The sequence below is a fragment of the Chelonoidis abingdonii genome, chromosome 13 (genome assembly GCF_003597395.2).
Source record: "Chelonoidis abingdonii isolate Lonesome George chromosome 13, CheloAbing_2.0, whole genome shotgun sequence".
Classification (NCBI taxonomy): Eukaryota; Metazoa; Chordata; order Testudines; family Testudinidae; genus Chelonoidis; species Chelonoidis abingdonii.
The window spans coordinates 33,103,837-33,125,297 of NC_133781.1; the positions used below are offsets into that span (position 1 = coordinate 33,103,837).

General features: G+C 45.7%; 1 protein-coding gene across 4 annotated transcripts in view; it reads right to left on the reverse strand.

Moving 5' to 3' along the window:
- CCDC57 (coiled-coil domain containing 57) overlaps positions 1-21,461 on the reverse strand; it is a 151,593-nt gene that overhangs the window by 119,714 nt on the left and 10,418 nt on the right. For all 4 annotated transcript variants that reach the window (XM_075071947.1, XM_075071946.1, XM_075071948.1 and 1 more), the window contains exons 2-5: positions 17,684-18,092; positions 7,678-7,786; positions 3,492-3,593; positions 99-256 (exon numbers count right to left, since the gene is read on the reverse strand). In XM_075071947.1, coding sequence (XP_074928048.1) covers positions 99-256; positions 3,492-3,593; positions 7,678-7,786; positions 17,684-18,084 — 770 coding nt within the window. In that variant the 5' untranslated portion in view covers positions 18,085-18,092. The remainder of the gene's footprint in view (positions 1-98; positions 257-3,491; positions 3,594-7,677; positions 7,787-17,683; positions 18,093-21,461) is intronic.

Sequence of the window (21,461 nt, forward strand, 5' to 3'; positions counted from 1 at the left end):
ATGAAGCTGCTGAGATTATAAAAGAGTGCGGAAGGAAGAGAAGGGAAGGGTGAATTCAAAAGTAGTTGTTCTTAATCATAGCTAGAGTTGTACAGTACTGAGCATCTTTCACAGCTGCAAGATCTTTAAGTTCCCAGTCCTTGCATTTGGCCTCTTTCTCTAACTTCAAATTAGTAGTTTCTGCTATTTGCAATGATTCTGCAGCTTTCATCCCAGCCTCTTTCAGAGCCTCCAGTTCTCTGGTCAACAACTTCACCTTTCAAAGGAAACAAAATTAGAAAGTAATTACTCAAAATTAGAAAACAGTAACAAGCGCATAACAGAACTATTTCACTATGCTCCTAGCGACAGCAGGAAGGTTGTAATCCCCAACACATATAATCAGAGTATCAAGAGAAACTCGTAATATCTCAAGAACAACAAAATAATATTAGGGTGCTAAAACTCCACCTCCTACATCTTCTCCTACCCTTTTTGAAATCAGAAGAGATTGCAATCCCTGACTTAGGGCTGGATCATGAAAAGTATTCCTACTCCAGAAAGAGTTCTCTCTCTTCCCATCAAAGCACAATACTTTCCTTTTTGATTTTTTTTAATTTAGGAATTTTTTAAAAGGCCAAAACACTTGCTTGGTCTAATTTGACTACTTATAAAATAATTGAATGCAATAAAATACTAGAATAAATCTGTATGGGTGAGATTTTCAGAAGTGTTTGGTACGTTAATTGGGATTAGCTCCAGGCTTTCACCCTCTCCCCTTTATACGCCTCCCAAATACTCATTTTGTATCCTTTCCCCTCATCTTCCTTGCTAACCCTAGGCCTCTTTTTGTGTACTAAACAACCTACCATTTTTCCTTTGGATCACCACTTAAAATTTACTTCTTCAAAAAGCTTTTCAACAATGATCTCTATTTACCTCAGCAATGTGCCTCATTAATGAAAAAATCTCCCTCAATTGCCTAAGGTCTGCATCATTATCAAATATATTATTTGAAATGTGTTATCTATATTTGATTTAGAAAAGATCTTTGAGCTATAGACAGAGTGTCTTCCTCTTTTTATACTGCACTTAGCACACTGGTGGCATTCAGATAATAAACTTAACATGAACAGATGTTGAAATGCACATATTTAGGTCAGCACTACAATTATGGACACAAACTTACACAGAGTTATAAAATCAAGCACTCCAAAGTCAGAAAATTCCAAAGGTCAAGTTTTCTTCTACTCTATCAACTCAGCTGTACCACATAAACTATCTATTTGATATCTATGTATTAATAACAATAATACATAAAAGTTTGAATTCAACAAGGAAAACAGGAATAGGAAATACTACATATATAGTATGAACAAAGCACCAAGCTAGCAGCAGCCAGACAGAGGCCAGAATTTGGCCCTTTAGTGTGGCCGCAAATCGACGGTATTGGCCTCCGGGCAGTATCCCACAGTGCACCATTGTGACTGCTCTGGAAAGCGATCTGAACTCAGATGCACTTACCAGGTAGACAGGAAAAGCCAAAACCGGTGAACTTTTGAATTGCATTCCTGTTTGCCCAGGTGGAGCTCTGACCAGCACGGGGGCGATGCAGTCCCAAATCCAAAAAGAGACTCCAGCATGGACCGTACGGGAGATACGGATCTGGTCGCTTGTATGGGCAGGAAAATCTGATTCTAGCTGAGCTCCGTTACAGAAGACGAAAATGCGAAAGCATTTGAAAAAATCTCCAGGCTATGATACAGATTCCACAGCACAGTGGCTGTTGTGAACAAGCGTAACGGAAAGCCAAAGAAATCAAAGACGCTCATTGAGGGAGGGAGGGGGGACTGGAGGACTTCCAGCTATCCACAGTCCCGCAGTCTCCGAAAGTATTTGCATTACTTGGCTGAGCTCCCAATGCCTGTAGCGGTCAAACGCATTGTGTCCAGGGTGGTTTCAGGGTATTATCTTGTCAATTGTAACTCCCTCCTCTCCCTGTGAAAGGAAAAGGGCCGAAAAAAATTGTATTCTTGACGTGTTTTTCAATTCACCCATGTCTACTGCATGTGCTGGTAGACGCAGTTGCTGCGACACTGAACAGCCAGCATCCTCTCCCCTCCCCTCCCAGTGGCAGGTGGTTACTGTACAAAAAGGACTGTATGCCGTCCTCATCGATCAACCCATGGGTGCTCCTGGCTGTCCTCAGGTGAGGTCAGCGGGCACATGGTAAAAATAGGAATACTCCTGGTTCATTCCCAGCAGATGGTACAGAACGGCTGGTAAACCGTCTTCCTCATAGCAAGTGAGGGCTGAGTTCCATTCAGCCTCCCCCTTTCGTGTCTAAAGAAAAGATTCTGCTACTGCCTAGACTATCATAGCAGCGAGAGGCTGCCTCCCCCTCATTTTACTTCACTGGAAAACTCTGTTTCTTATTTCCTACATTCTTGTATTACTTCATCACACAAATGAAGGACACGTGCCACGGTTAAGCCAGGAGTTGGGGGAGAAGGTGAAGCAATGAGTCGGGGTTGCTTGCAGGGGCGACCCCTGTGGAATGGCACGCAGCCTTCATCATTTCTGCAGGATCGGGGACACGGAGTGGCTGTGCTCTCTGGTTTCTCTGTATACTTGCACCATATTCTAGGCAGGGACTGATATTTTTAGATAAACAAAGAGGGAATGACCCGGGGGAAGTCATTCCATTTATGTCCTTTGCCGCCCCCGCCGAACCTCAGCGTAAGGCCAGCCAGGACACCCTGATAGCAGCAGACGTACAGAACGGACGGTAACCGTCTCTACTCATGCAAGGCAAATGAATGCTGCTGTGTAGCACTGCAGTACCGCCTCTGTCAGCGGCATCCAGTACACATACGGTGACAGTGACAAAAGGCAAAACGGGTTCCATGGTTGCCGTGCTATGGCATCTGCCAGAGCAATCCAGGGAAAAAGGGCACGAAATGATTCTCTGCCGTTGCTTTCGTCACTCATTCCTTCCTCCATGACATTTACCCAGAATCACCCGCAACACTGTTTTTGCACCATCATGCATTGGGATCTCAACCCAGAATTCCAATGGGCAGGGGAGACTGCGGGAACTATGGGATAGCTACCCACAGTGCAACGCTCCAGAAATCGATGCTAGCCTCGGTACATGGATGCACACTGCCGAATTATTGTGCTTTGTGTGGCCGCGTGCACTCGACTTTATACAATCTGTTTTACAAAACCGGTTTATGTAAAATCGGAATAATCTTGTAGCGTAGACATACCCTGATAGGTACATTTTCTCATCAGTGTGCAAGAAGATTCTGTTAACCATAATGGAATTAAGATGTAACCCTCAAGTAACTCTACTTTCTGCTATCCTGGAAACAACTCATTCAGTCCACTGGTGAAAAAGGGAAGAGTGTGACCTGTCTATTTGTGTCATAGACTATATCAAACTTGGGATGATAGTAAAGTGTGTTTATTTTGTAGACAAAATGAAAGTATAGCTTAAAGACAATTACCTTGAGTTCATGAGAAAGAACTAAATTACGCATTTCGTCTGTCTGCCGTTGAAATGCATGTTCTCTCTTTTTAATTTCTGCATCAAATTCCATTAGCAGCTCCTGTAATGGATTTACAGGGAATGAATTAATAATCGCATAAAGAAAGACAAACACTTAAAACTTCCCATTATTGCTACCACTAATGCAATTCCACTGATGGGAACAACAATGAGAATCCTAATATAGACCATGTCAGCTACCACTGCGTCTTAACCATTGTCTTATCTAGGTTTGATCTGAGGAAAGTTAGACAAACTGGCTAAAACATTGTGTCTGGGGTTCAGTAATTCTCTCACCATTGCTTGCACCAGTGGAGCTATGCCAATACTACAACAACAATGGGGAATTTAAAGAAAAAGCTCAATGTAAAGAAGGCTCCTGAGTTACCTAAAATGACATCTTCCATGTAATATTAAAGTCAAAACAATCCACAGTTGTAGAAAAGATGAAATTGCCAAATGTATTTCTTAACTAAAAATGTACATATATTAAAGTCATATTCCTTTAATATTTATCCAACTATGCAACCTATAACTTTTGATAAGAAAGTGTGAGTTTTGCTTTAAATCTTACTTGAAGGGTAAAATAAACTACACCCCCATATGGATCTAAGAATGTGCTGTTTCTGCCAGTACTGTGGGCTTTTCCTTCTAGACCAGGGGTGGTCAACCTGTGGCTCTAGAGCCACATGTGGGTCTTCAGAAGTTAATATGCGGCTCCTTGTATAGGCACCAACTCTGGGGCTGGAGTTACAGGCACCAACTTTTCAATGTGCTGGGAGGTGCTCACTGCTCAACCCCTGGCTCTGCCACAGGCCCTACCCCCACACCATCCTTTCCCCTGAGCCTGCTGTGCCCTCACTCCTCCCCCTACAGAGCCTCCTGCATACCATGAAACAGCTGATTGGGAGGTACGGGGAGGGAGGGAGGGAGAGGCGCTGATCAGCTGGGCTGCCAGTGGGTGGGAGGCTCTGGGAGCCGGGGTGAGGAGTGTTGATGGGGGGCTGCTGACGTATTACTGTGGCTCTTTGGAAAAGTACATTGGTAAATTCTGGCTCCTTCTCAGGCTCAGATTGGCAACCCCTGTTCTAGGCATATGAATTGTCAAAAAACAAGCAATAACCTCAAACTACTAATGACAATAAATCAAGTAGACTACAAGTTGCAAAAACACAGAATAAATGATTTCAGCATAATTTTTTGGTCATATTGTGTATTAAGGTTCCATTTCTAAAGGGAAAATAAATGTTAAATTTTTTAACAGTCATGAATAGTGTGTAAAAGCAGCAAAGAACCCTGTGGCACCTTATAGACTAACAGATGTTTTGGAGCATGAGCTTTCGTGAGTGAATACCCACTTCGTCACATGCATCTGACGAAGTGGGTATTCACCCACGAAAGCTCATGCTCCAAAACGTCTGTTAGTCTATAAGGTGCCACAGGATTCTTTGCTGCTTTTACAGATCCAGGCTAACACGGCTACCCCTCTGATACATGAATAGTGTGTGTTATAGATGGTTATAATCTGATCAGTATATACACAATCTAGTGACCTATTGGACTTCATAATAATCTATGACAATTGATTAAAACATTTATCATTAATTTTTTATAAATGTAACTTGATATTAAAGTGACCATTTTTTCTATTCTTACATAAATTAGATGTTATTCTAGTTACTTGAACTATGAATAATATCATAAAAATCTAAAATCTTCAGTAAAACTACTGACCCCTCTCATTGCTTCTATTCTTCAGTTGTATTTGTGCCAAATTTTCTGAAGTTAATAAAAGGTTCCAAAACAACATGACCTTGATGGTATAAAGAGATTCACTATAATAAACCTAAAATCATAGAAATATAGGGATGGAAGCATAGGCGTGTGAACTAAGGGTGCATTGTGCGGGGTCCTTGCTGCCAGTCCTGTGCCCAGGGTTCTAGCACTGCAAGCCCCGTGCCCAGGGCTCTGCTCCTGGCCTCATGCCCAGGTCCCGGCTGCAGAACCTGCTCCCAGGGCTCTAGTCCTGGCCCTGCATGCAGGATCCCAGCTTCCGGTCCCACACTCAGGGCTCTGCTCCCGGCCAGCATCAGTCCCCTTACCCCTGTCCATGTCCCCTTCCCAGAATCATGGCCTGATCCTGGCCCCAGCTCTGGGGAGAGAGGGCAAAGACAGGGGTAAGGTGGGTGCAAAACAAAAAGTTTGGGGACTACCGGCTTTCAGCACTCCCACTGTAAAAGTGTTCCAGCGCCACTGGATGGAAGGGCCCTCGAGAGGTCATCAAATCCAGCCCCCTGCTGCTGCACATTGTGGATAGTTCTCTGAAAACATCCATTCAATGACTCCAATATCTTTCTTGAGTGGTAACAGAAAATTTATATTGCATCACTGTATATGGATAGCTGGGACTGTGTTTTTGAGGGTGCATTACTTTGCATTTATCAACAATGAATTTCATTTGCCATTTTATTGCCCGGTCACCCAGTTTTGTGAGATCCCTTTGTAGCTCTTCACAGGCGCTTTTGACTGAACTATCTTGAGTAGTTTTGTATCAGCTGCAACATGTCCTTAAAAAACTCCAATAAAGAGGATTCCACAACCTCCATTGGAAGTCTATTCCACGGCTTAATTATCCTTACTGTATAAAAGTTGTTCCTGATAGCTAGCCTAAATCTCCCTTGCTTCAGATTATGACCATTAATTCCTATCCTACATTCAGTGGACATGGAGAACAATTGATCATGAACCTCTTTATAACAGCCTTTAACATATTTGAAGACTTATCAGTTTCCCCCTCGGTCATACATGACACTCCAGTTAATTCACTTCAGAATGAGATTAGCTTTTTTGCAGTTGCATCACATCATTGACTCATGCTCTATTTGTGATCCAGTGTAACCCCCGATCCTTTTAGGCAGTACTACCACCTACCCAGTTATTCACCACTTGTAGTTAGGCGTTTGATTTTTTCCTGCTTAAGTGAAGTTCTGGCACTTATCTTTATTAAATTTCATCTTGTTGAATTCAGACCAATTCTCCAATTTGTTAAGGCTGTTTTGAATTCTAATTCTATCCTTCAAAATGCTTGCACCCCTCCCAGCTTGGTGTCATCTGAAAATTTTATAAGCATACTCTCCACTCCATTATTCAAGTAGTTAATGAAAATACTGAGTTGTACCAGACCCAGGAATGACCCAAAAGTAGTAAATATTATAAATGTTGATTTTCATAAGGCTTGTGTCAAAAGCCTTATGACATGATATATTTTGATTTTTTTCATATCTCCTGCTTCCCACCATCCAGCAGGCCCATAATCCAGTCAAGGTAACTCCCTGTTAAATACAGAGATTTGATGATAATATTACTGCATATTTTGCTAAACAAAAAAATATGCCCACTTTTGTAATGATCATCATTTTGTTTCTGATATTTACATGGCAATGACTTGTAAACTTGAAATCTCTTAATTTTTTTCTTTTAAAAAAGGTGGAGAATATAAATTATCCTAAAAATGTTATTTTTGCAATATATGGGCAGTAAGACACCCTCAATCAGGTGACAACTAAAGCTTAAACAAACTCCATTGCTAAGTATTCTCATATTATGAAATCATTGAGTATTAACAGTAGCAGAGGATTGTGTGTTAACAATGGCATAAAAAATGGGAAGAGAAAGTCTTCAAATCAGAGAAGTATGGCATGCTGGCGCATGTTAATATGTTTATTTAGCCGATATGCCTGCCTAAAGCAGCTTCTGATTTATAGAAGCTGACCTTTCCTGGAATTTCAAGGTTAGCCAGTTTAGCACAGTGTGCCAGCTCTATCCTCATATACAAGAATCTTACACCATCTCAGTTTACTAAATATAATCTTACCAATTCTTCCCGAGGGGAGGCTGCCAGACTAGTAAGTAAAGCACCCTCCAGTATGCAAATACCACGACACCTATTACTGTAAAGCAACATGCAGTACTGCCCATTGCACATTTTACATTAATTTTAACATTAGAGCTAAAAAGGACTGCCTGAATAGGTATCAGGTATTTAAAATGCATAGTTTTCCCCTAAGAATGGATGGACTGTAAAGTAGAAATTACATCTACTGTGGCTTGTTTAACACACAGTTGTTTTCTATAGACTCCTGTACCTGTTTCTGCAAAGCAAGCTCTCCTTCCACTTCTTGGCGTTTTCTCTCCAACTGCTGTTTCAGCTTCTTATACTCCTCACGGTGATGGTCAATGTCAGAAACCTTAGAACTGTAACACCAAACAAATTTATATGAAATGTGGTCAATTATAAACTATTGATAGGTGCTTCTGAAAGGTTCTTCCAGCAACAATGCACTCAAATATAACTTGGAAAAATGTAATTTCTTAAACAAAAGTGCATCTTATCTTTCCATTCACAACATATAATTACAAAATAATTGTTTTCAATCTCTTAGAGTATGTCTACACAACCCGCCAGATAGGCAGGCGGCAATCGATCCAGCGGGGATCGATTTATTGCTTAAATAAAATAATAAATTTGAGATATACCTATCTCATAGAACTGGAAGGAACCCTGAAAGGTCATTGAGTCTGGTCCCCTGCCTTCACTAGCAGGACCAAGTACTGATTTTGCCCCAGTTCCCTACATGGCTCCCTCAAGGATTGAACTGATAACCCTGGGTTTATCAGGCCAATGCTCAAACCACTGAGCTATCCCTCTCCCCTTCTAGTCTAGATGTGATAAATTGATTCCTGAGCACTCTCCCATCGACTCCTGTACACCGCCGCCACAAGAGGCACAGGCAGGGTTGACAAGGGAGTGGCAGTAGTCGACTCACTGCAGTGAAGACACCATAGTGAGTAGGTCTAAGTATGTCAACTTCAGCTATGTTATTCATATAACTTAGATTGATATTCCCACCCCCGCCCCACCCCAGTGTAGACCAGGTCTTACAAATAAGTAAATATCTAACAATTAATACATTTTCAGATCAGAAGGGACCCTTGTTCAAACTCCTGCATAGGCTATAACTTCTGGTTGAGCTTCAGCATATTTTTTAGAAAGATGTCTAAATCTGGGCTAGACTACACTACAAAGCCAGTACAGCTAGACCAGCAAAATCTCCTAGCTGAGATGCAGACTACACCAGCAAAAAGAAGTCTTTTGCCAGTATACTTAAACCACCTCCCTGAATGACATAAGCTATGCCACAGAAAGGACTCTTTTGCCAATATAAGCAGTATCTACATGGGGGGGATTTACCAGCATAGTTATGTCAGTTAGGAGTAATTTTTCACACTTTGACAGACATAGGTACACTGATAAAATTCTGTAGTATAGACCAGGCCTAATGAGTAAAAGACTTTGAGTGATGGCGACTCCAACACATCCTTTGTAAGTTGTCCAGTGATTAATTACCCTTATTGTTAGAAATTTGTGACTTGTTTCAAGTTTGAATTTGGCTAGCTTCAACTTCCAGACATTGGATCTCATTATGCCTTTGTCTGATAGGTTAAAGAGCCCTCTGGCATCAGATATCTTCTTCCTATGTAGGTACTTATACAGCATGATCAACCATCTTTGAACTTTCTCTTTGATAAATGAGATGGGGCACACGTGCACTGCACTGGTTCAGCAGCAGTTAATCCTACTCTGTGGGCAGAAGAGGCCATGGCTCCTTGGCCCTGCTGAGCATGCTCCAGCTGGAACCCAGGTATAAAAAGGAAGCAGCTAAGCTCAGTCAGGGCTGACTGCTTAGGAGGGAGGATGTGCATTGCAGGCTCCAGTCCAGGAGGTGCTGAAGCCTGAGACTGATGAAGCCAGAGATGCAGAAACCCAGGTAGATACCCAGAGGCCTACAGATGCCCAAGGGAGGTCAGTGCCATTGGAAGCTACACACACTGAGGAACCCAGAGATGCCCAGACCACTACTTCAAGAGACAGGGTAGGAAGTGGCCCAGGGGAGGCATAGCCATTGGGCCAAGTGATGTCAGCGTGCTGTGATCGGATTCCCACTGACTCAGTGGCAAAACACTCTCACTACTGACAGGACCCTGGGCTGGGACCTGGTGGAGCAGGGGGAACTGGGTCCCAGAAGCCACCCGCCCCTAGGTGCCAGCCCAGTTGTCCCCATTGGCCATCAGACCACCTACCCCCAAAAGAGAGGGCAGCTATATTGACTCTGGTTATTAGGCCATGAAATCCTGAGGGAGAGGACAGTCATACTGACTTTGGCCTCCAAGTCGCACCACCTAAGGTTAAGTGTTGTCGGGTGGATTCAACTATGGGACTATAACAACCCTGACCCAAGAGGGATGTGCTTGCCCCCCAACAATAAGCTAAATAGATTGAGCTTCTTAAGTCTGTCACTGAAAGGCAGCTTTCCAGATCTTACCTCATTCTGGTGGCTCTTTAATGAACCCCCTCTAATTCTTCAGCATCCTTATTAAAGCACAGAAACCAGAACTGGACACATTGATGAGACCATTACTGTAATAATATCATAAACAGAGGAAATACCACCTCTTTGGTCCTATTTGATATTCCTCTAATTATGCATCCAAGGATTACATAAAACCCTTAGCCATAGCATCACACTGGGGACTCATGTTCAGCTGGTCATTCACCAGAATCCCTAAGTGCTCTTCAGAGTCACTGCTTTCCAGGATACAGTTCTCCATGCAGTAACTATGACCTACATTCTTTGCTTCTACATGTATGAGCTTGAATCTAGCTAAAACACATGGTTTTTGTTTGTGCCCAACTTATCAAGAGATCCAGGTAACTCCATATAAGTTACCTGTCCACACCATTATTTACCACTCCACCAATTTTTCTGTCATCTGAAAACATTACAACAATTATTTTAGATTTTCTTCCAGATGGTTTTTGGATATTTCTGTTGTTTGTTCCTCATCCACCTCCTTTTTCTGATTTGGTGGTCTATAGTAGACCCCTGTCACAATATTGTGACATTCCCCTAGTGGGGTGGCATGTTTGTAGAAATGTTGGTGGTGCCCAGAACCCACCCCTGCCCAAATTCCACCCCCCCTACCTGCCCAAGGCTCTGGGAGGGAGTTTGGGTGAGGGAGGTCTGGGGTGCAGGCCCTAGGCTGGGGCAGAGGATTGGGGTGCAGACTCTGGGACAGAGTTTGGGGATGGGAGGGGTGCAGATAGGGTGCAGGGGTGAGAGCTCTGTCTGGGGCTGGCAATGGGGGTTTTGGGGTGTGGGAAGGGCTCAGGGTGAGAGTAGGAGCATGGGGGGGTGAGGGCTCTGGCTGGGACTGGTGATAAGGTGTTTGGGGTGCTGGAGGGGCTCAGGGCTAGGGTAGAGGGTTGAGGGTGTGGTGGTGGGGTGTGAAAGTCCTGACTAGGGTGTGGGCTCTGGGGTGGGGCAGGGATGGGGATGAGTTTGGGTGCAGACAGGCTGCTCCAGGACAGGAGCCAGAGAGGAGGACTCCCCTCCCCAGCCCTTTCCTTGCTGACAGCAGCAAGTTCTGGGGGAGGAGCCCCCCTTTCCTGTCCCCCCAGCACCCTCCCCTCCCACTGTCACTGCATGTGCTCCTAGGACCCCTCTCAGGTCCGGGAATCTTCCCCGCCTTCCCTGTGGTGGGTGCCAGGGGGGTGCTGCATGCCTCCTCCCCTGCTGTTGCCCCTGACTGTAGCCTCACTGGGGGAGGGATGGGGCTGCCTCCTTGCCCAGCATGGGGCAGCAGCAGTGACTGCGGGCAAGGGGGTCTCCTCTGCTGGTAGAGGAGGCCACTGGAAAATGAAAGGGTCTCAGGGGGGAAGGGAAGGCTCAGAATCAGTCTGCCCTGACAGTGGAAGAGGTGGGCATTAGGACCCCACGGCAGCAGTTGCTGCAGGGAAGCAGCATGGAGCAGAGACGCTCTAGGAATGCACAGGGGACCAGGAGCATACTTACCTTAGAGTAACTTCAGTTCAAGATGTTTTGTCCCTTTGGTGGTCCATCATTGGATTTGTGTATGCCCATGTGTGCTCCCCACCAGAGAATGCAAAGCATCCAGTGTCCCAAACCTGTGCAGAACAGCACCTTGAGCCTCCAAACAAGGACATATAAGGATCCATAGATCCACTGCCACTCAATTTCTCCTCAACCATGAAGCAGAATTTCCACAGCCAAGGGGAACAAGGGTGAGAGATGGAGCACCCGGAGGGACAAAACATTTAGAGGAACTCAAGTTACTGTACGGTAAGTAACCTTTTTTGAGTATATGTCCTTATGGGTGCTCTAGCACAGGAGACTCCCAAGCAGTAACTCAGGGTGGGTTCTGGGGAGGCAAGTCTAAGACAGTTCAAAAGGACTGCGTTGTCAAAGGTAGTATCATTTCTGGAAGCAGGTAAGATGGTGTAATGCTTGGCAAAGATATGAAGAGATGACCAGGTTGCACTCCTACAGATTTCTATTATAACATCTTTCAGTAGCATTATAGGTGTGGACTCCACCTGAGTGGAATGTACTGTTACTGTACCCAGGGCCGGCTTTAGAAAGTGCGGGGCCCAATTCGAACATTTTCGGCGGGGCCCTGGCAGGGATGACTTAAAAAAAAGTGGAAAAAAAGCCTCTCATTTCTTTCATGTATTATTTACTTTGCATAACTATAAGAATAATAAAATTATATATTATATACATTGCATCATATATGCTGTTGATTGGCTATTAATGACCACCGTTTCACAAGTGTGGGTCCCTGCCATTCCCTGGGGGTGTGCACATGAGCTGGTCCCAGCTGCTCCCTGTCCCCCTCATTGAAGCAGGTGTGCAAGGTTACTGCCCTGGAAACTGCAAGGCAGCAGTGGACATGGGGCTGGCTGGAGGGAGGGCAGGGGCTGACTGGAGGTAGGGTCTGGCTGCAGCCAGGGCAAGGGGTGTGGGGCGGGCTGGCTTCAGGCAGGGCCACAGGGGGTGCAGCAGGGGTTTGTAGGCTGGAGACAGAGAGTAGGGACTGGCTGGCTTCAGACAGTGGGGTGCAGTAGGGTTGACTGGAGACAGGGCAGGGGTGCGGGTAGGCAGGGTGTGCAGGGCTGGTGTGGGCAGCAGTGTGTGTGGGGGCTGGCTGGCTTTGGGCAGGGCTGCAGGCTGTGTGGCAGGAGTTGGCTAGAGACAGGAAAGGGGGTTTGGCAGGGGCTGGCTGTGGCACGGGGTGCAGAGCTGGCTGCAGGCAGGGGGTGCAGCAGAGGCAGCTGGAACCCTAGTCCTTTAAGTAGCCCCAAACCCCCTTCTACCCCGCCCCGGCCTTTAAATAGCCACAGGAGCGCTGGGGAATGCATAGGAGAGGCGGGCTCCGGGGACTATTTAAAGGACCGGGGTGGCAGAGGCAGCTGGAGCCCCGGGCCCTTTAAATAGGCCCCGGAGCCCCTCACTGCCCCAGGGCTCTGGGGGCTATTTAAAGGGCCCAGAGCTCCAGCCGGGGTCGCGGGGCTTGCTGTGCTCTGGCCAGAGCGCTAGACGGGAGAGCCCCGCCGCCCCGTTCTCCCGGCTGGAGCCCCGGCTGGAGCATGGCAAAGCCCCGCCACCCCGTTCTCCTGGCTGGAGCGTGGCAAGCCCCGCCGCCCAGGCTGGAGCTCTAGCTAGGAGAGCGAGGCTGCTCCGCTCTCCCTTGGGTGCTTCGCTCAAAGGAAGAGCCCGGAGCACACCGCAGCCGGGGACCGGGGTAAGTGTAAAAAAAAAAAAAAAAAAAAAAAAAATTAAAGAGGTGCCTAAGCCGGGGGGCCCAATTCCCCAGAATCGGTGGAATTGGCCTAAAGCCGGCCCTGACTGTACCAAGGCCACATCCCAACAGATTCATAACATCCTTGTACCGAAATGATTTAGACTGCTCAGACATCTTGGACCTACTAAACCATATCTTTGTTGTCCTCAAGTCCCTCAGGGTGCGGAGGGAGGAGTCTGTCATCACTGAAGAGCTTGGGCCATTCAATCATATTCTGCACCTTTCTCAGGAGACCTTAAGACTGGAACCAGGATGTTCTCCATATAACCACAGTTGTGGCTAAGAATCTAGGACATGTGTCTGATGCACGTAGGGCAACCTGGAGGCAGGTTTTAATCATCAACTATCTTTGAAAATGAGGACTTGAAGTTATTTCTTCTGGTCCTGTGGCAGATGTTCAAGAAGTGTATGCACTTGGAAAACGTGTTAAAATATTTTGCCAACAGGAGTTGGTAGTTTGCCACCTGAAACTGGAGAGCTCCCAAGGAGTAGCTTTTTTGTATCCAGGAGGGCTAAACATTTAGACTCCATAACATAAGGAAAGGGTGTGGAGCAGGTTTGTCAATTTCCTTCATTAGCCACATCCACCACCAGGGAACTGGGAGTGGGGTGGAAAAAGAAATGCTCTATTCCCTTGCCAGGAATATAGTACTTTTTAATCCACCCACTTATAGGTGAGTTGGATAGTGCTAGGTGTTTGCCAGACTTTATCAAACCTGCATACCTCTGATCCTCTTATATGGATTGGAAACATGGACCCTGCTTAAACAAGACACCAGGAAGCTGGAGGCATTTCATGTGTGTAAAAGATGGTTTGACTTTATCAATAATAGGGATGTATCTTTGAGAACTGGCCTCAAGAATTTAAGTCATCATTGGCCAGTACTAGCTAGCCCTTTTTGGGCATGTTGCTTGCCTCAGAGACAAAAGTCTGTGCACATAGAGCCCTCAAGATGGGACTACAGGTCAGGAGAGGAACAGGCTGGCTCCCTAATCCCTATGGATGGTGAGGGGAATCCCCTGGCAGCTCCCCAGCCGACTCAGGTGTGGAGGTCCCCCACAGCTCCCAGGCAGTTCCTCAGCTGACGGCAACAATAAAATCCCCCGCAGCTCCCGACACCATGGGAGGAATCACCCGGCAGCTCCCCAGACACTGTGGGTGCTGTGGACCCCCGGAGCTCCCCAGCCACCATGGGTGTGGGGGGAATCCCCTGGCAGCTCCCCAGCCACCAAAGGTAGGGGGGGAAGGTGGTAGCTCCCCAGACTTCGTGGGTGCTGGGGACGCCCAGAGCTCCCCAGCCACCACGGGTGCAGGGGGAATCCCCCAGAGCTCTCCAGTTCCCACAGCTCTCAGTAACAGGCCGCAGCACCCAGCCCCAGCAGGGCAGGATGATGGACCTTCCTCCCTCGACCTATGGGTCATGGACATTTTTAGTTAAAGTCAGGGACAGGTCACAACTTCTCTGAATTTTTGTTACTTGCCTGTGACCTGTCTGACTTACTAAAAATGTCCATGACAAAAATCATAGCCTTAGTTATAGCAAAGCCAAGTTATTTGCTTTAGTGTTCCTTATATGATCTACCAAAAAACTGTTTTGAATGGCTCATCCTTCTTCCCCATTACTTAAGCAACACAAAGAGCATAGGTCCCTCCTCTTCTGTAACTTGTTAAATCAAACTCCAATATTGAGTCATTACTGTCTTCTTTCATTTAACTTGCCAATATCCAACTGCAGGCTGTTGGTCCAAGATCATAGGTACAATTTATCCCTATAGAAATTATCTAAAAATGCAACAATTCTATACAAAACTATAAATCAGCTATCCAGTTATAGGCATCTATCCAAGACCAACTGTGGGACTGTATGACACAGACTGCTGGAAACCAAAAGCTGAGCCAGCACTCTGATCACTTAAACACCAATTAATTCCTCCAAACTCAAGGGTGGACCTGACTATGCCTAATTAGTAGATTAGAATGGGCTGAGGAGGACTAAAGAGCTAATTAGCCCATTACCACAAAGGGTAAAAGGTGGCATAGTAAGGAAGTGCTGAAGAGAGAGGCAAGCTAATTGAGCCAGAACCAAGAAGGATCTCTCAGTGAACAGCTTTCTTCCCTCTCCTGGGCAGAGGGCTAAGGAGAAGCCTGATGCTGTAACTGATGTGGTGTATGGACCAACAAGGTCATTGGAAAAACCATGTACATAAACTACCCAGTAGTATTTAACAATGGAACGTGTCCAGTCTATGTAGACAGAGTAGAGGACAAGGGAAGGGTCTCATACTGTCACAGACTGCTACAATCAATCTTACTCCAAGTTTATAAGCCACAGAACAGGCAGCTGTCTATCGTTACTTATTAAAATTTTCGCTTAATGCAAGAAAATCACAGATTCAAGTGACATTTTTAAAGTTTGTAATAATAATGCTGACCAAACTTAAAGGCCACATTTTTAAGCAGAGCCAAGTCCTTGGAGGATCCCTGATCTTTCGCACTGGAAACCAAAAACCAAGTGCAGTCAAATACTACTATTTATAAGTCAAAAACATGGCAACTTGCCATTGGAACTGGCTACTTGCTCTATTTCTTCAACAAGCACTTCTCATTCAAATCTCACACTAAGCTAGAGAAATTCAGAGTCACAAACAAGACCTTCAACATCCACCTAGATATAGTTGAGAAAAGTCAGTTATGGTGATCTAGTGTTGGAGTGATTTTATGAGTTGATTCAAAATAGTGATGGTTTTTATGTAAATTTTCTTTTAATCTACTTTTAAGTAGAATTTAAAGATTTTTGGTTCTTAAAGCATATTTTATCATTGTGTATGTTTCATGCATCAAAGAGTACTTTTATCTATTTTAACATTTAACTATTTTAGTTATTTCTATCTTCAGACAACAAACATCAGTGGATAAACTTACTGAGAGGATGCTGTGGAAGTCCTCTTGTCCGGAGTCTTACTACTCTCTAATTGTCTCAATATTAGAGAAACATTCCAAGAGAATTAGACTAAAGGACTGATTACTGAACGCTTCTCTGTCCTCTTAGATTTTAATAAGTTAAGACCATAAGTTACTAGGGCAGGCTAATGGTCCATCTAGCTCAGTATTCTGTCTTCCAACAGTGGCCAGTATTGCACCATCAGCAAGTCTGCGGATGACACTAAGCTGGGGGGAGAGGTAGATACGCAGGGCAGGGATAGGGTCCGGAGTGACCTAGACAAATTGGAGGATTGAGCCAAAAGAAATCTGATGAGGTTCAAAAAGGACAAAATGCAGAGTACTGCACTTAGGATGGAAGAATCCCATGCACTGCTACAGGCTGGGGACTGACTGGCTACCCAGCAGTTCTGCAGAAGAGGACCTGGGGATTACAGTGGGTGAGAAGTTGGATTGAGTCAATAGTGTGCTCTGGTTGCCAAGAAGGCTAATGGCATATTGGGCTGCATTAGTAGTAGTATTGCCAGCAGATCGAGGGAAGTGATTATTCCCCTCTATTCAGCACTGGTGAGGCCACATCTGGAGTACTGCATCCAGTTTGAGGCCCCCCCATTACAGAAAGGATGTAGATGGATTGGAGAGAGTCCGGTGGAGGGTAATGAAAGTGATTAGGAGGCTGGGACATATGATTTATGAGGAGAGGCTGAAGTAACTGAGCTTATTTAGTCTGCAGAAGAGAAGAGTGAAGGGGGATTTGATAGCAGCCTTCAACTACCTGAAGGTGTGTTCCAAAAAGGATGGAGCTAGGCTGTTCTTAGTGATGGCAGATGACAGAACAAGGAGCAATGGTCTCAAGTTGCAGTGGGGGAGGTCTAGGTTGGATATTAGGAAAAGCTATTTCACTAGGAGAGTGGCGAAGCATTGGAAGGGGTTACCTAGGGAGGTGGTGGAATCTCCTTCCTTAGAGGTTTTTAAGGCCTGGCTTGACAAAGCCCTGGCTGGGATGATTTAATTAGGGTTGGTCCTGCTTTGAGCAAGGGGTTGAACTAGATGACCTCCTGAGGTCTCTTCCAACCCTAATCTTGTGATTTTATGAAAAACCTTCCCTCTATCAACTCTGAAATCCACCTTTATGCCAATCCCCCTCCCCAATCTTACAGCTTTTGTGTTAGAGATATGGTGCACCATTTGAGAGCAGCCCTGGGGCTCCTCTAACTTAATGCCAGAGGTTTGGAAGTTTCCCACTAGAAAGTGAATACAGATGCTTTAAAGGTGACTTAAAGCTACCTTTGCAGACCCGAACTTTGTTCTTGTGCTAAGCATAGCTCAGCCAGAATGGAGCTTTTAATTTGTTTGTCAAATACGTATGTACCTTCCTTTTTAGTGTGTTAAAAAACTATTGCTTTATCAGATCCAGAGACACTCATTTGGAGGCTGAATGGCTACTTTTCCAATATAGTACTGTACTATAAAGAAAAATCTCTTACTTGTGCAGCCGCTCCATCTCTAACTGATGTTCTTTAAGTTTTTGTTGATATTGGTACTGCAGAGCCTCTTGTTTCTGGGTTTCCTTGAGAAGTGTTTGTTGCAGCTTATCCAGCTGTATCCTAAGATCGCTAACTTCTGCCTGTTTAGCATGTTCAGCCATTTTTAAATGAGTAAACTTGGCATCATAGCATTCCAGTTCTCTGTCTCTCTCTTCCAGAACTTTCAGATTATAGGTGAAATCTTCTTTTAACCTATTGAATTTTTTATGCATTTCTTGGAGCTGCTTTCTGGTATCCTGCAGTGTTGTCTTCTGAAAACAGAGTTGGCGAGCTTGTAGCTCTTTCCATTCTTGTTCTTTCCTCACAAGAAGTTCATTTAGTTCTTTCTCCATTTTTAACATTGTTGAGCCTAAGACAGAAGAAAGTTACTGATTGGAGTCTGATGACTGAAAAATGTCTCCTCTCCAACCATTCACTTCTCCACACTCCATCTGTTGTACTGCATAATTAGTTGTCTTATGGACTTAAAGTGGACTTTAACTTTTTCTGAAATATCAGATATTGGTCATGGCTAAGAGCAGGAATCTATTTATCTCACATAACCCCCCACCTCCTCACAATCTTTTAAATGTATTTATCCTCATAACACCTCAGTGAGATAGGTAAGTATGATTATCCACGATTAAGCAGATAGAAAACTGAGGCACAGGAGACTCAGAGATTTGCCCAGTGGCATACAGGAAGTCTGTAACGAAGCAGGAAAATTAACTGAGGAGTCCTGAATCCCAGGATAGCACTCAAACCACTGGACCATTCTTCATGTTTGTGTTCCACTTCATCCCTTCACCAATCTATTCTTTTCCTCCATTTTCTGTATGGTAACTGGGATTTCAAAAGCCCACTGGGATGAGAATTGTCCACAAGATACCAAAATCACTGGCTATAAATTTAAAACTTCCCCTAAGTTTTAAATTTAAACTCAGATTATGAGTGTCCAGCATTTTCCCCACAAACTCCATTAAAATTCCTGTGAAGGACAATTATGCAGGTGAGGGCTATTTCGCACAGGTGCAATACCCCTATACAGAGGTTCTTTTCACAATGCCACATATCTGATTTTATCCATTTTTGCTTTTAAACTTCTTGGCCATGTCTACAATAGGAAAAAAGGTATTTTTAACATGAGTTAACTAATGTGTTAAATTCCTATGGCGTGTCTGTAACAACCTGGCCCAGTCTCCTTCTGAATAGACACATCTGTTTTGAGTAGACCCAACTGCTCAATCCCATGTGCTTCTAAACCGCCAGGTCTAGACAGAACCTAGTCACAATTCCTAGCTCTGGGTCTGTAAGGCATACTTCCAGGCCCAAACCCATTGTCTGAGACCTTCTTTGGAATATGGCACTAAACTGTTTGGTGGCCCCCAGGCTCCAGAACCAGTGCCTCTGCCCTCTTAAGCCCCCCACATACCTCAGAGTTCCACAGTAGTTCTGAACACTTTAGGCTTCTAGTTTAACTACTTCAGCCCCAATGTGGTATGAAGGCAAGGAACACAAACTTAGCAAAAGAATTTTTTATCCAGTCACTACTCTTAAAAAGTACTTAGAGTTACAGTGACTGTAGGTTGATTTCTCTCCTCTTGCGAATCTGAGATCTAGTCAGTATTTCAGTCTATGCAGAGTCCCTCTCTTCTGCCTTCCTTTTCTCTCTCCAGCCTGGTCTTCTGTCATGTGTTAGTGAAAGATCTCCACTTCCCTAAGAGCACCCCCTCTTATATACAATCTCCCGCCCTCTAGCCATGTGCCAAGACTAAGGCTCAGTCTACACCTAAAACTTGGGTCAATCTAGCTATGTGGCTCAGTGGTGTCAAAAATTCAGATGCAAGTGACATAGTTAACCCAACCTATGCCACAGTATAGGCACCATTAGGTTGATGAAAATTCTTCCATCAACTTACCCACCATCTCCAGAGGGGATAGATTTTTCCACAGCAATGGAAAAACCCTTTCCATCACTGTAGAAAGCATCCACACTACAGTGCTACAGCAGCCTGGCTGCAGCACTGCCACTGTGGTGTTTGTTGTGTAGACACAGCTTGAGAAACTCTAGCCCCTTCCCCCCGCGCAGGCTTTTGTGTAGACAGTTCACTGAGCCATTGGGTTAGGTAGAGACCGCAGTTGAGACACAATCCAAGTTGATTGCCCTAGATTGTTCTATGATGGATCCTAAATTATAGGCAGCACCCCTGTAGCTCCCATTGGAGTGCCAGAGCGGGGCCATGCCCTGGCTTCCGGAGCAGCATGGTGCAGCCTCTGACCCTGTGCCCCAACTGGAGCAGGGCAAGCCCCAGACCCCATTCCCCAGCGGGAGCTCATGGCCACCTTAAAACGGCTTGTAAGCTGGATCCAGCCCACGGGCCATAGTTTGCCCACCCCTGTCCTAGGTGTTTGCAAACTGATTGCTTAATTATTTGCTTCATTATCTTTCCAGGTACTGAAGTTAAGATGATTGGTCTGCAATTCCCCAGGTTGTCCTTATTTCCCATTTTATAGATGGCCAAATATAATGCCCTTTTCCAGTCCTCTGGAATCTCTCCCATCTGCCATGACTTTTCAATCTAATCACTACGGCGGGGGGAGGGGGGGGGAATGATGGCCCCCGGGCCGGATCCAGCCCCTCAGGGCTGTGGATCTGTCCTGTGGCACTGCCAGCACCACATCCCTACAGCCCCTGGGGGGCGGGCAGAGGGCTCCATGCATTGCCCTTGCCTCCAGGTACCACCCCTCACAGCTCTCATTGGTTGGGAACGGGGAACCGCAGCCAATGGGAGCTTCAGGGGAGGTACCTGGAGGTGTGGCAAAGGCAGCACACGCAGAGCCCTCCGCCTCCCCCTCTCCCAGGGGCTGCAGCGTTTCCTGGAGTGGTGCGGTGCCAGGGACACGGCAGGCAGGCAGAGAGCCTGCCTTGGCCCCCATGCAAGCCATTGCCATCCCAGAGCCACTTGAGGTAAGCGGGGCTGGAGCCCAAACCCCTCCTGCACCCCACCCCCCAACTCCCTGCCCTAAACTCCCTGCCTGCACCTTGCACCCCTCCTGCATCCCAACTCCCTGCCCTGAGCCCCCTTATACATGCCGTACCCCTCCTGCCCCAAGCCCCCTGCCGCATCCTGCACCCCAACCCCCTGCCCTGAGCCCCCTGCCGCATCCTGCACCCCAACCCCCTGCCCTGAGCCCCCTGCCACACCCTGCACCCCAACTCCCTTCCCTGAGTCCCCTCATACAGCCCGCATCCCTTCTCTGCCCCAATCCCTTGCCCTGAGCCCCTTCCTGCTCATCGCACCACCTCCCACACTCCCTCCTGCACCCCAAACCCCTGTCATAGCCCTGCATACTATTTCCCCACCCAGATGTGGCCCTTAGCCCAAAAAGTTTGCCCACTCCTGCACTAATGGCTCAGATACTTCCTCAGTCAGCTCCTTGAGTATTCTAGGATGTATTTCATGAGGCCCTGGTGACTTGAAGACATCTGACTTGTCTAAGCAATTTTTAACTTCTTTCCCTAGTTTCGCCTCTTTCACTGGCATTCACTATGTTAGATGTCCAATTGCTACTAACTTTTTTTTTTTTTTTCCAGTTTTCACCAAAAAAGTCATTAGTCATAACTATGCAGCATAATAGACTAACTGTGTCAAGATCTGGCTGTTTTTTTTGACACAAATACAAAATGGCAGTTAGCACAAAGACAGAGTTCAACAATGGAGGTCACAAAACAAACTTA